The sequence below is a fragment of the Primulina eburnea genome, chromosome 14 (genome assembly GCF_022965805.1).
Source record: "Primulina eburnea isolate SZY01 chromosome 14, ASM2296580v1, whole genome shotgun sequence".
NCBI lineage: Eukaryota > Viridiplantae > Streptophyta > Magnoliopsida > Lamiales > Gesneriaceae > Primulina > Primulina eburnea.
In genome coordinates this window covers 13650963-13665163 of record NC_133114.1, presented here as the reverse complement: position 1 = coordinate 13665163, position 14201 = coordinate 13650963, and the positions used below count along the sequence as shown (strand labels likewise).

At 46.8% G+C, this 14201-nt stretch overlaps 1 protein-coding gene across 1 annotated transcript; it reads right to left on the bottom strand.

The window, feature by feature from the left end:
• Positions 1-10533: 10533 nt before the first annotated feature.
• Positions 10534-11196, bottom strand: LOC140811185 (uncharacterized). The gene has a single exon (XM_073169054.1). The coding sequence runs from the start codon at positions 11194-11196 to the stop codon at positions 10534-10536; it is 663 nt and encodes a 220-aa protein (XP_073025155.1).
• Positions 11197-14201: the final 3005 nt, after the last annotated feature.

The following is a 14201-nucleotide window of genomic DNA, read 5'->3' as shown; positions in this document are numbered from 1 at the left end:
GCTTGTTTTAATTCCTCAAACCACATCTTGCCCCTTACATCATTCACTTACCAGCCTTGAAACCGCAGCCCCTTGCACAAAAAAACCAAAAAACGTTAGCCGCAAAGTAATAATGCAAGAGACACAAGAAAAATCGATTTTTCCTTTCCAATTGATGCGATCTCGAAGAAATGAATGAGCCGGGTAAGGAGCACCAACGGATAGAATCAACAATTTATAATATTTGGGAATTCTGAACGAAGATAATGGCTCAGAGAGCACCTGCTAGCTTAGAGAGCACCTGTAAACAATAAAAGGAACTCGTGAATGGGCGTCGGAGGGGTATCCGAAGTAGCCACTCTGATGCTAAAGTCAGCAAGTTGGCGAACAATGAACACAGACAATATTTTGAAGGAAAATATGTAAGTACTTTTCGTTTTTTAGGATTTCAGGATCATTAAATGAGATTAATACCTGCTATTTATAGTGGAAGAGTGGGTAGTTACCTCAATTATCACGCCGTCTACTAAGTCGGTTTATCATACTAGTTTCTGATGACTTCTCGGACACTTCAAACCCAAGTGGTTCTGACAGATTGGACTGCATGCATCGGTTATACTCGAGTGGGGTCCATATCCCAAGGTGGTGCAATTCTCGAGATTGTCCAAGTGGTAATGTAACCGGGAATTTAACCCGGATAGGTGAGAACTTCAGAAAAAGCCCCAATGCCCGGGAAGAGAAGATTTACCCGGGCGCTCACATAACAACCCGGTACCCCGGGTTGTAGATATGGATATCAGGTGAACACCGACCCAGATCCTAATAGGGGTATCACCACTCATCCCAAAAATAGTCGGGCTAGAGCTTGACTCGCTGTCCCGATTCAGTCACACATCCTAATCCCAAAGCCTGTAAAGGGAACTGTACACGCCTGGATTTAATATCTGCCCTGCCTGAAGCATCCGATATTAGTACTCTTGGGAATTTCAAAAGATATTATTACGATGCCTGCTCCAGAGCATTGATTTCGCCGAAGATCACATATTTTCAAGGTAATAATGAGCCTGTCCCCTCGATATACGTACACGTCTCTTCACCTGTACGAACAACTTCATAGGCTTTTTGCGATCGTCCGATTAAATTCAGATCGAAGGCGGAGATTAGCGCCTTCCTCTATAAATAGCAACCTTATTCATTCTTTCGTCATATCTCACAGATTTTCATCGGGTAAGTGAAATGGCAGTCTCGAGCAATTCCAAGGTTCTGGATATGGCGGAGGAACTTATGGCATCTGCAATAGAGAAACGGAAGACGGCTATGGAAGACGAAGTCTTCCACAAAATAATCCATTTCTGGGAAAAAATATATGAACTGGAATCCTCTCAATACGTAGAGGGGGTTCCTACTCCCGAGAATGTGTCTCTAATGCGAAAATACCGTCGGCGCCTCGGTGTTGCGGATTACGTGGACATCTTTACTCACCATGGTGTCTACGCACTAATGCTACAAAGGGAGCTGAAGATCCTGGAAGATATAGCCGGGTCGGATATCTTGGGCAAGACCGCTACAGGAAACCTCACCGGTTGGTTGCATCAATGGAGGGTTGTTGTCGAAAAGGAACATCTTCATGTACTTTCTGCTCATTTTTTTAAGTAATGAAATATCCTTTCTGTTTTGTTTTGGCATATATCTGGTAAATAACAAAACCAAGTTAAACGAAGGTAAATAAATAATGAAGATTAACATGACTAATACCCCCAGATAAAATGTTTGGGCTTCCAAGATCTCGGCCTGACAACCGATATGCCGAGATCCCGAATTTTTTAGTCCATAAGAGAATAAATCGGGACCCATAATCCCTGGTCTCCCGATGCAGTGACACAATGATACGCGATTCATCATTAAACTCATACTGAACAAAAACGTTCCACATTCCGAGATGCGTTGGATTGACGCTTTGATAACCGTTCATGCCCTTTCGATGGATCAGCACAATTTACGAGGGGTTTCCTAGGCATTCACGTGTCTAGATCCGATGGTTTCGATTAACTCTTGTTTTTGAATAATAAAGGAGGCGGTTCGATTGGCTGAGACCGTTTGACTTCCTCCACACCTAAGGACGCTTGCCTATAAATAAGATGGTAGAAATGCAAGGCGATCCTTAATCTAAAATGTCGAGTTCAAGTGGTTCCAGTGCTTGCAGCAGTACTCACGTCCTAGTGACTGATGTCATGCGTCCTCATATGGAGGATTTAAAGAAAACCATTGAAGACCTTATCTGGGTGAAGGTCATGAACGTATGGTTCAAGGTTCAAGACCTGGATAATACCTACCGCAATCGCCTCGCCCCTACTCGAGTGCAAAGAGCAAGAGCAAGGAAGTATACCCGAGAATTTGTAGTAGATCGGGTGACAGATCTGGCTGATGACGAAGTTCTGCGACACATGATGTTGTGGAAAGAATGGCATGCGCTGAACAAGATAATGACTGATGAATCCTTTGTCAACCTCCGAATTCACAAGTTGACTAATTGGATAACAGAGTGGCAGGATTCTGTATCTCGCAAAATGAATATTATAACAGTTCGTCGCAATTTTCTGTAATGAAAAGTTTATTGATTTTTATAACTTCATTACTCTACTGCAAACAAATCTGTACGAATTGACGCTCCCTGAAACAACAGATGCACAATAAATCGTAATAACCCGATCTTTAAAACTGAAACGCCTTCGCGACATACCTGACCAAAATATGATTCCGGGTAATCAAATCTTCGGATTGTAAACAAGATGTCGGGGCCTCGCACTTACCCGGATCTAGAGATCATCACCCCGGGTTACTAGGTTTTCCGGGTTACGAGACAACCTTGCCAGGGTCTCAAAAACCTCTTGCAGCGTCGTAATGAAACGTGCTCCTTTACTCCAACGGTCAGTAACGTCTCGCATTCCGAGGAATTGATAAGACTGACACTTTAATGATTGCGTGTGTCCCTTCACATACTTACCGATTCCCGAGCAACATCTCGACCATCCGATTGGATGCAAATCAACGGTAGAAATAAAGTCCCTCCTTTTATAAGTAGTGGTTCCCAATTTTTTACCGCTTGAATTCGAATTTTCAACAGAGCTCTTGCGCTTTTTCCTCTCCTCCTTTGGCGTGCAAAGTCATTCTCCTCCGGTGATCTCCCCACCGTCTTCCCTACCTATTTGTAAGTTTCCTTTCCCAAAATGTCCGATTCCACTTCTTCCACGTCGGGAGCCAATGCGCGCTGCTCGCCTAGCGATGAATCCGTCGCATTACGCCTTGATGCCTCTCAATCCGCTCCCCGCCGCTTTATCACCCAACCGGTTAAAAAACCAGTAGCCCATCAAGCTAAACCTCTTTCTTCTTCTAAACCCTCTAGTTCTAGCCACTCCAGAGCTCTTGCCAAAAAGAAAGGTAAGGGTAAAGCCCAGACTGCGGGCCCTCCTCATACCGAGGCACCAGGAGTTCCTTGGTTCTCCTCTTTGAGCAGCACTCTGCGCTCGGAAGCTGGTGCGGAACTTCGGGCCTTAGCCCATATACCTCCTACTCTTTCTATTCTGATACCCGGGCTTTCTGACAGAGCCAATAACCCCCCTCCCGGGTACACTACTTTCTTTCAAGACCAAATTAAGAATGGTCTCCGATTTCCCGTTCATCCTTTCTTTATTGCAGTCGCCAAATTTTTTGGTGTACCAGTAAACCAATTTCACCCTAACTCCTTTAGAATAATGGCTGCCACCTTCCTCCTTTTCCGAATGAACGATTTTCTCATCAACCCTCTCATCCTTCACTACTATTTTTCTTGTCGGTTTGGGGATAATGCCTTTTCCATGACCATCCGGCAAAATACCCGCTTCGTTGATGATATACCCTCTTCGCAAAAAGGGTGGAAAGGAAGATACTACTTTATTCGACTTTCAGGGGATCTTCCCTGTCTAACGGGCTTTCTCTCCTCTCTTCCCACACAACCTTCCCTTCCCGGGACTTATAAATTTGAAGAGCCCTTCCTTATCAGTCAAGATCTGGTAGAGGGGCGTAAATATTCGTCCTCCACCCTCATCTCTGATGAAAATCTGACTACTTACGGGTTGAGTCCCCAGCCTTAGGATCTCGAGGACCGCATAATTGATGAGGTGGCGGGCTCGGGCTCTCCACCCGATAATTAACTTTTTCGCCTTATCGTTCTTTTTTTTTTGTCTTCGCTTCCCTCTCCATTTACTTATCCTTATTTCTTCTCTGCACAGATAATTCCGAGATGCAGGCAGCTTTTGCTAAGAGAAGGGCATCTGAGAAAACCGCCCGAGAGAAAGGTCTTGCAGCTCGCCGTGCTACTCTTGAAGCGGAAAAGAAACTAGCTGCAGAGGAGGCATCCCAGAGAGCCGAAGTTACCAGGGAGGATCCTCCCCGGGATGACACACTCCGGATGAGGGCTGAGACTTCAGAAGAAACTGAGGATCTTATCCCTCTAAGCCAGAGGAAAAGAAAAGCTGCGGCAGAACCCGAGCTGGTCATTCTTGGAAACCCATCTGAGGGTGACCAAGGTGCTTCTCCATCTACCCTACCTCTGCCTCCCCCAACAATCCACTGAGGTCCCAACCCCTGGGCTCTCTTTGAATAACATTTTTTTCGAGGGAGCTGCTGCTAGTGGTGCGAAGCGCTTTAAGCAGATGCTCAGTCCTGCTGAAGCGATATTTTTGAAGAGTGTCCCTGCTAGCGGCAGATTTCTCGAGGGATCCAACCGACTTTTCTCTGTAAGCTCTCCTTCCTGTTGTTTAGCATTTATACCGACCTATTACTCCTAAACTTTGTTTTCGTTCAGGCAGCTCAAATGATAGTCTCGGCCTTCGAAAAGGTGGCTGCCGTGGCTACTAAGACGAACAGGCAAGCTCGAGCGACTCAAGAAATCCACGACCAACTTCGAGGGAGATCGATCGAGCTGAAAAGCTGCACGAGGAGAAGGTCAACGGTCTCCTCGCTTCCTTGGAAAGAGCCAATCAACAATTGGCCTCAACTCAGCGTGCCCGGGACGAAAGTTTGGCTCGAGAAGAGGCCTCTCAAAGGAAAATTGCTTTCCTGGAATCCCGGCCTCGATTTCTCGAGGAAGAAACCACTCTTCAACAACATCGGGTTGTGGCTGCTGAAGATAGGCTCAAGCTTCTCCAACTTACTCAAGAGGAATGGAAGACTGTTTTCCTTCAATCTTCGGATTTCCAAGCAGCTGTTGAAGATAGATCGTACAACTACTTCAAAGTTGGCTTTGAGAAGTGCCGGGAACAATTTGAGGAGGAGGGCTTGATTCCAGCAGACAAGGAGGGCTTTCCGGACATAGACCGAGCCATCGACTCCCTTCCCAAGGACGATGCTGCTGACAAGGAGACCGAGAAGGCTCCCGAAGAGGCCGGGGAGAAATCTGATGCAGCAGTTTTAGCCTAGGATTGTTTCTTTATATTTCCATACTTTTCTGGTGTAATTCTCTCCCCCGGGCTATGGTTATAAAAATCATTTTCCCTTTCGCAATATCTTGATCTAGGGCGGATCAAATATCTTATATTTGATAGGAAATTAAAGAATGCAAACCTTGCTAAATCTGGATTCCCATCATGGGTCCATATTCTTGGTTTACAAAGAAAATCCTCAAGCTCCTTTTGATCAAGGAATGACCCCAGATCCAGGGTGTAATTCCCTGGGCTTTTTAAGAACCAAGGTGCGGAGCCTTGGGCTGGGGAGCATGTCCCGGGACTTGTGAATGGTCGAGGTACGGAGCCCCGAGCCAGGGTGTAGTTCCCTTTGATTTTTAGAACCAAGGTGCGGAGCCTTGGGCCAGGGAGCATGTCCCGGGACTTGTGAATGGTCGAGGTACGGAGCCCCGAGCCAGGGTGTAGTTCGCTGGGCTTTTTAGAACCAAGGTGCGGAGCCTTGGGCCGGGGAGCATGTCCCGGGACTTGTGAATGGTCGAGGTACGGAGCCCCGAGCCAGGGTGTAGTTCGCTGGGGTTTTTAGAACCAAGGTGCGGAGCCTTGGGCCGGGGAGCATGTCCCGGGACTTGTGAATGGTCGAGGTACGGAGCCCCGAGCCAGGGTGTAGTTCCCTGGGCTTTTTAGAACCAAGGTGCGGAGCCTTGGGCCGGGGAGCATGTCCCGGGACTTGTGAATGGTCGAGGTACGGAGCCCCGAGCCAGGGTGTAGTTCCCTGGGCTTTTTGAACCAAGGTGCTGAGCCTTGGGCCGTGGAGCATGTCCCGGGACTTGTGAATGGTCGAGGTACGGAGCCCCGAGCCAGGGTGTAGTTCCCTGGGCTTTTTAGAACCAAGGTGCGGAGCCTTGGGCCGGGGAGCATGTCCCGTGACTTGTGAATGGTCGAGGTACGGAGCCCAGAGCCAGGGTGTAGTTCGCTAGGCTTTTTAGAACAAAGGTGCGGAGCCTTGGGCCGGGGAGCATGTCCCGGGACTTGTGAATGGTCGAGGTACGGAGCCCCGAGCCAGGGTGTAGTTCCCTGGGCTTTTTAGAATCAAGGTGCGGAGCCTTGGGCCGAGGGGCATGTCCCGAGACTTGTGAATGGTCGAGGTACGGAGCCCCGAGCCAGGGTGTAGTTCCCTGGCTTTTTAGAACCAAGGTACGGAGCCTTGGGCCGGGGAGCATGTCCCGGGACTTGTGAATGGTCGAGGTACGGAGCCCCGAGCCAGGGTGTAGTTTCCTGGGCTTTTTAGAACCAAGGTGCGGAGCCTTGGGCCGGGGTGCATGTCCCGTGACTTGTGAATGGTCGAGGTACGGAGCCCCGAGCTAGGGTGTAGTTCCCTGGGCTTTTTAGAACAAAGGTGCGGAGCCTTGGGTCGGGGAGCATGTCCCGGGACTTGTGAATGGTCGAGGTACGGAGCCCCGAGCCAGGGTGTAGTTCCCTGGGCTTTTTAGAACCAAGGTGCGGAGCCTTGGGCCGGGGGGCATGTCCCGGGACTTGTGAATGGTCGAGGTACGGAGCCCCGAGCCAGGGTGTAGTTCCCTGGGCTGTTTAGAACCAAGGTGCGGAGCCTTGGGCCGGGGAGCATGTCCCGGGACTTGTGAATGGTCGAGGTACAGAGCCCCGAGCCAGGGTGTAGTTCCCTGGGCTCTTTAGAACCAAGGTGCGGAGCCTTGGGCTGGGGAGCATGTCCCGGGACTTGTGAATGGTCGAGGTACGGAGCCCTGAGCCAGGGTGTAGTTCCCTGGGCTTTTTACTGTTTCTTCCGGAACATAGGATACAATAATACAATTCTTTCCAGAAAATCAAGTCTTTCATTTATATCCTCAATGAATCGATTACATCCGTTACGTATAATACTGCTTTAAATTAAATACATTCCAAGGTCTCTTGAGGGAGCGTCCTCGCGCATCTTCCAGATAAAAAGATCCTGAGCTGACCCTCCGGGTGATTTGTTAGGGCCCTTCCATTTTGCTTCTAACTTCCCGACCTCTCCAGCAGGGTTGACTTTTTTCATGACTAAATCCCCGATTTGGAAATCTCGTACTCGGACCTTTTTATTGTAAGATTTCATTACCCGACCTCTGTATGCTTCCATTCGAATGAGCGCTTGGTCTCTCTTTTCCTCCACTAAGTCCAATTCTATGGCCCGACTTTGATCATTTGCGTCCGGATAAGATTCTATCCGGGAAGAAATCTTGCCAATTTCAACTGGAAGGACTGCCTCAGAGCCATATACCAAACTGAAAGGTGTTTCTTGAGTAGGTGCCTGGGGAGTAGTTCGGTAAGCCCAAAGAACACTAGGTAGTTCTTCAACCCAATCCTTTCCTCTGCCTTGCAGTCTTGTCTTTAATGCTTGTACAATAATCCTATTGACAACTTCTGTTTGGCCATTTGCTTGAGGATAAGCGACAGAGGTGAAAGATTGAGTGATCTTCATTTCTTGGCACCATGACACAATCCCTTTGCCCTGAAATTGTCTGCCATTATCTGAGATTAGTCTTCGAGGTATTCCAAACCGGCACACAATATTCTTCCATAGGAATTTTAGCACTTACAGCTCGGTAATCTTTGCTAAGGGCTCAGCTTCTACCCATTTAGAAAAATAATCGACTGCTACTAATAAAAATTTCTTCTGAGCTCGGGCAACTGGGAAAGGTCCCACGATGTCCATACCCCATTGATCAAAGAGACAAGATGCCCAGATAGGCTTCATGAGAGTAGCTGGGTTATGTCTGAAGTTTGCATGGTGCTGACAGCCCTCACAGGTTTGAACCACCCGAGCTGCATCTCGATTAAGGGTGGGCCACCAAAATCCGGCAAGCATTGTTTTGCGAGCCAAAGACATTCCTCCGAGGTGTTCCGCACAACATCCTTCATGAATCTCTCGGAGTACATAATCTACTTCTCTTTCGGGTAAGCACTTTAAGAGAGGTCCCTGGAATGATCTTCTATATAAAATAGTATTCAAAAGAACAAACCTGGAAGCCTGCCTCTTAATTTTTTGAGCTTGAGTTCTGTCCTCAGGTAATTCATCTCTTTCAATGAATCTCATTAAGGGTGTCATCCAGGAGTCTTCTGGATCGGGGGCCATTTCCTCCTCTGTGGAGAGGATCAGATGGGAGACATGCAATACTTCCCGGGTGTTTATTTCCGCCAATGAGGCGGCCATTTTTGCCAGAGTGTCTGCCTCACTGTTTTCTTCTCGGGGTATTTGTTCAATACTCCAATCCATAAAGACCTCTGCTCGGGCTTTGATGAGTTGTAGGTATTTTATCATCCTGTCATCCTTGGCTTCATATAAACCCTTTATCTGTTGAGTGATGAGTTGCGAATCAGAATACAGAATAATCCAGGGAAGCATTGACTTCCCGAGCAGCTTGGATTCCAGCTAGTACGGCCTCGTATTCGGCCTCGTTGTTGGTTACCCGGGAATCAATCCTCAGTGCTAGTTTAATTTTCTCTCCCAGGGGGGATATTATCTCAACCCCCACTCCACATCTCGCCAGGCTGGATGCCCCATCTACAAATACTCTCCATACCTCCTCTTTGTCGGGCTGGATCATCTCAGATAAGAAGTCTGATAGAGCTTGTGCTTTAATAGCCACCCGGGGTTTGTATTCGATATCATGCTCCCCCAATTCTATCGTCCACTTGATCATTCGTTCGGATACCTCTCAATGAGTCATGATTCTTCCTAGAGGGCTATTGGTAAGAACCACTATTTGATGTGATAAGAAGTAGGGCCTTAGCTTCCGGGCGGTCATAATCAAAGCTAAAGCAATCTTTTCCACTTCCGTATACCGGAGCTCGGGTCCTATTAGAGCATGACTAACATAATAGACAGACCTCTGATCAGAGCCCTCTTCCTTGATCAATACTGAGCTGACAGCATGCTCAGTAGTGGATAAATACAAGAATAATTTCTCCTCGGGCTCCGGCTTTACTAAAACAGGGAGCTATGCCAGATGGGCCTTCAAGTCCTGGAAGGCTTGCTCACACTTGTCATTCCACCCGAATTGTTTGTCCGTTCTCAAAACTTGGAAGAAAGGGTAACTTCTGTGTGCTGATTGGGAAATAAATCGGGAAAGGGAGGCAGTCCTCCCAGTCAACTTTTGTACTTCTTTTACAGATTGGGGAGAGGGCATGCATAAGACAGACTTGACCTTCTCCGGATTTACCTCGATTCCCCGCTCTGTCACCATGAATCCTAAGAATTTGCCACTCTTTACGCCAAAATACATTTGGCAGGGTTGAGCTTGATCCCATGTTGCATGAGAGTGGCAAAAGTTTCCTCCAGATCGTTAATGAAGCTAGTAACCTCCCGGGTTTTGCCCAGAATATCATCCACATAGACCTCCACGTTCCGCCCCAGCTGCTTTTCAAATACTTTGTCCATAAGACGCTGATAAGTAGCCCCTGCATTCTTCAACCCGAAAGGCATTACATATATACAAAATGTACCTCCCGAGGTGACGAAGCTGGCTTTGTCTTGATCATTTGGCCAAGGGAATTTGATGATACCCTTGGTACGCATCCATGAAACTCAGCAATTCATATCCAGAGGTGGAATCCACCAGCTGATCGATCCTAGGCAGCGGGTAATGATCTTTGGGGCATGCCTTGTTTAGATCGCGGAAGTCTACGCACATACGCCACTTTCCAGTAGATTTGGGCACTAAAACCACATTGGAGAGCCATGTAGGGAATTGAATTTCCCTGATATGCCCCGCCTTCAAGAGTTCCTTTACTTTCTCGCTAATGACTTTGTCCTTTTCAGGACCAAAGTGCCTTTTTTCTGCTTTACCGGGTGAGATCCCGGTAAGATATTCAAATGGTGCTCCGATATAAAGGGAGAAATCCCTGTAAGCTCCTGCTGAGACCAGGCAAACAAATGGATATTAGTTTTCAAACACCTAATTAAACTCACCCGGGTGGATATGTCAAGATCCCGAGCCACCCGGATTTGTTGGCCTGGCCCAATTTCCACCGCCTCCTGCTCTTCTTCTGCTACAAAATGTATCTCCCCTTCCTCCACTATCCTTCTTCCTGCTCTATCCATCTTAGCCCTCTTCCCTTACCTCTTAGATCTGCCCTGATCCGCTCGGACCGCCTCTACATAACACTTCCGAGAAGACGGTTGATCTCCTCGGACTTCTCCTACCCTGGCTCCCACAGGGAACTTTATTTTCTGGTGGTAGGTAGATGCCACAGCCCTCGACTCGTTCATGGCTGGCCTCCCAAGGATGATGTTATAAGATGATGGGGAGTCCACCACAGTGAAAGAACTCATCACTGTTTTCTTGAGATCGTGAGAGCCCAAGGTCAGAGGTAAAATAATCTCCCCCTCCGGATAAACCACGTGACCGGCGAAGCCAAGAAGAGCAGTTTCCACTGTTTCCAGGTGATAGTCCTGCAAATCCATCTGCATAAAGGCCTCTTTGAAAATTACATTTACAGAACTGCCCAAGTCTACGAAAATTCGCAGAATATCGTAATTCGCCACTCGGGCCTGAATCACTAGAGCGTCATTGTGGGGTAGATTCACCCCTCTCAAATCCTCCGGGCCGAAACTGATCACCGCCTCATTCCTCCCTGCCCCTTCCACCTCTAAACATTCCTTCCTACTCCTTGACTTCCTTGCCCGGTTAGAGTCTCCATCAGTAGAGCCTCCAGATATCATTTTAATCGTCCCTGTAACCGGGGGTGTCTTCTTTCTCTGCTCAGGTTCGGGCCCCATTCTCCTTCCGGGCTCGATCCTGGAACTATTTCTGATACCTCCTCCTCGAAAGCTAGACACTGGTTTCCTGGGGCGTCCACGGCGGCAATTTCGGCATCGGGGCATTGTTGAGGGGTCTTGGAAAGGAGGGCGCGACAGAGTTTCCCTTCAAAACTTTGCAATCCTCAGTGTTATGGTAGCCTAACTTGTGAAGTGAGCAAAATCCTGTTTTTTCTGGCCGGGACAATTGATGGTCCGGGGCCAAGTCTCTACTACACTCCTGCACCTCCCTCTCTCGGGCAATTTTCAGAGGCACGTGATGAGAGAAATGCCCTGAGCTGCCCCTCTTTTGTCCCCTCTCCTCGGGTTTAGATACCCGGTCTCCTCTTTCTTTCCTCACGGCTTCCCTCTTTTGTTTTTGAGCTTCCTCCATATTTATGTACTTCTCTGTCCGGGATAACAGGTCCTCAAAATCCCCGGGCACTTTCTTTGTCAAGGAACTTGAAGAATTCACCTTCCCTCAAACCCTGGGTGAAGGCCGTAGTCTTAGTCTCAGCGGCACAAGATGGGACGTCTAGGGCTACCCTGTTGAACCTTTTGATGTAAGTTCTCAAACTCTCTTCCGAGCTTTGCTTCAACTCAAAAAGACTAAAAGCAGTCTTTTTGTATTTCTTGCTGCTACTGATGTGTTGTAGGAATACCTTTTGGAAATCTCTGAAAGAATGCACACTTTGAGGGGGCAAACCCTCAAACCATCTCTGGGCGGAGTCCACCAGAGTTGTCAAGAACACCTTGCACTTGATTCGATCAGTGTAGCAGTGCAGCATGGCCATGTTCTCGAATCTGGCGAGATGTTCCTCCAGGTCCGCATTGCCATCGTAATCTTTTACTTTGGCAGACTTGAAATTCCCGGGAAGAGGTTCCCGAACAATAACATCAGTAAACGGACACCCTTTGGCAACTGACCCGGGTAGTGCTACGGCTCTCCAACTGTCCCTCCAGGATCCTCATCTTCTGCTTTAACTCTCTCAACTCCTCTGCTGTAGTCGGAGCTTTTAACCCGACACTATAATCCACGTTATCTCCACTAACTTCCTCCTCCCCCCCCCCAATCCACGCTCCTGCTCCTGCTCCTGATCCTGCTCTTGCTCTTGCTCGGGCGGCGTAACAGGCCGAGAAACTTCTTTCCTGGCCATAGCTTGAATTATTGCGTCGGCCATAACTTTCTTAAGCTCATCCTGGGTCATGGTTACGAGATTATGTCCAATGTTATTAGCACCCGTTTGTCTCGAGGATTGTCCCTCGTCCCCTGGGCCCGGGAGTTATCCTGGTTTGTTTTTCTAGTACGAGCCATATCAACGTCTCAAGCTCAACAAGATTTCCCACAGACGGCGCCAATGATGCGATCTCGAAGAAATGAATGAGCCGGGTAAGGAGCTCCAACGGATCGAATCAACAATTTATAATGTTTGAGAATTCTGAACGAAGATAATGGCTCAGAGAGCACCTGCTAGCTTAGAGAGCACCTGTAAACAATAAAAGGAACTCGTGAATGGGCGTCGGAGGGGTATCCGACGTAGCCACTCCGATGCTAAAGTCAGCAAGTTGGCGAACAATGAACACAGGCAATATTTTGAAGGAAAATATGTAAGTACTTTTCATTTTTTAGGATTTCAGGATCATTAAATGAGATTAATACCTGCTATTTATAGTGGAAGAGTGGGTAGTTACCTCAATTATCACGCCGACTACTAAGTCGGTTTATCATACTAGCTTCTGATGACTTCTCGGACACTTCAAACCCAAGTGGTTCTGACAGATTGGACTGCCTGCATCAGGTTATACTCGAGTGGGGTTCATATCCCAAGGTGGTGCAATTCTCGAGATTGTCCAAGGGGTAATGTAACCGGAAATTTAACCCGGATAGGTGAGAACTTCAGAAAAAGCCCCAATGCCCGGGAAGAGAAGATTTACCCGGGCGCTCACAAAACAACCCGGTACCCCGGGTTGTAGATATGGATATCAGGTGAACACCGACCCTGATCCTAATAGGGGTATCACTACTCATGTATGGATCGAGAGTTACATGAAAAAACAAGCATATAACAGCATATATATCGTGTATGTTGCATAAAGAAAGATACAAATGCGTGCCTTGGTGAAAAATCTTGGACAAATGATCGAGGGACACGGCCGAAGGGAATGGTTCTTTGCTTGAAGGAGAAATGTTGTCACCGAAAGCTTAGTGGCAGCAAACCACGAGGAGGTTGCCGATTGGAAGAGGGTGTCGGCTGTGGGAATTGCTTAGGCTTAGGTTAAGATGATAATTAGGCAATATTTAAATAGTTAACAACCAACTAATGGTCCTAATTTTGATAATTAAAAGTTTAAAAAGGATTTTAAGCCCAAAAAGCTTAAAAGTAGGTCCATTAAGTCCAAACGCACTCTCGAAAAATATTTCATGTTGAAAAGTTTTTGAAAATATTAGCCGAACCCTCAAAAGTCCCCCGATTCGATAAAATTTGTGTATCGTTAAAAATAAAATCATGCGGGTAAAAATACCCAAATAAAATCCCATTTTCGAAAAATACACTTAAAACACCTTATATTAATTTATAAAAATAAATCATGTATAAAAAATCATTTTCCTGAAGATTCTCCGCTCTCTGTCCCTAATTCGAACGTGAAATACACCTAGAAACCCTAATGCATGAACTTTTAAAATTTCATGAAATAGATCCTAACATGCATTAATTATGCACGAAATGCATAAAATAATTAAATACATAATTAAAATAAAAATTACACTCAAGTTACGTGAATTAAATTCTAGACTTTACACATTGTATTTTCGAAAATCTATGGGGACCGAATTGAAAATTCAAACTTAAGGGGCTTAATTGCACATAGCTGAAATTTTTAGTGGCTAATCTGAATTTTTGAAAAGTCGAAGGAGTAAAATTGATATAAATAGAAAATTCTAGGATGAATATGGAACTTTCGAAAGTTCAGGGTCTAAGTTGCAA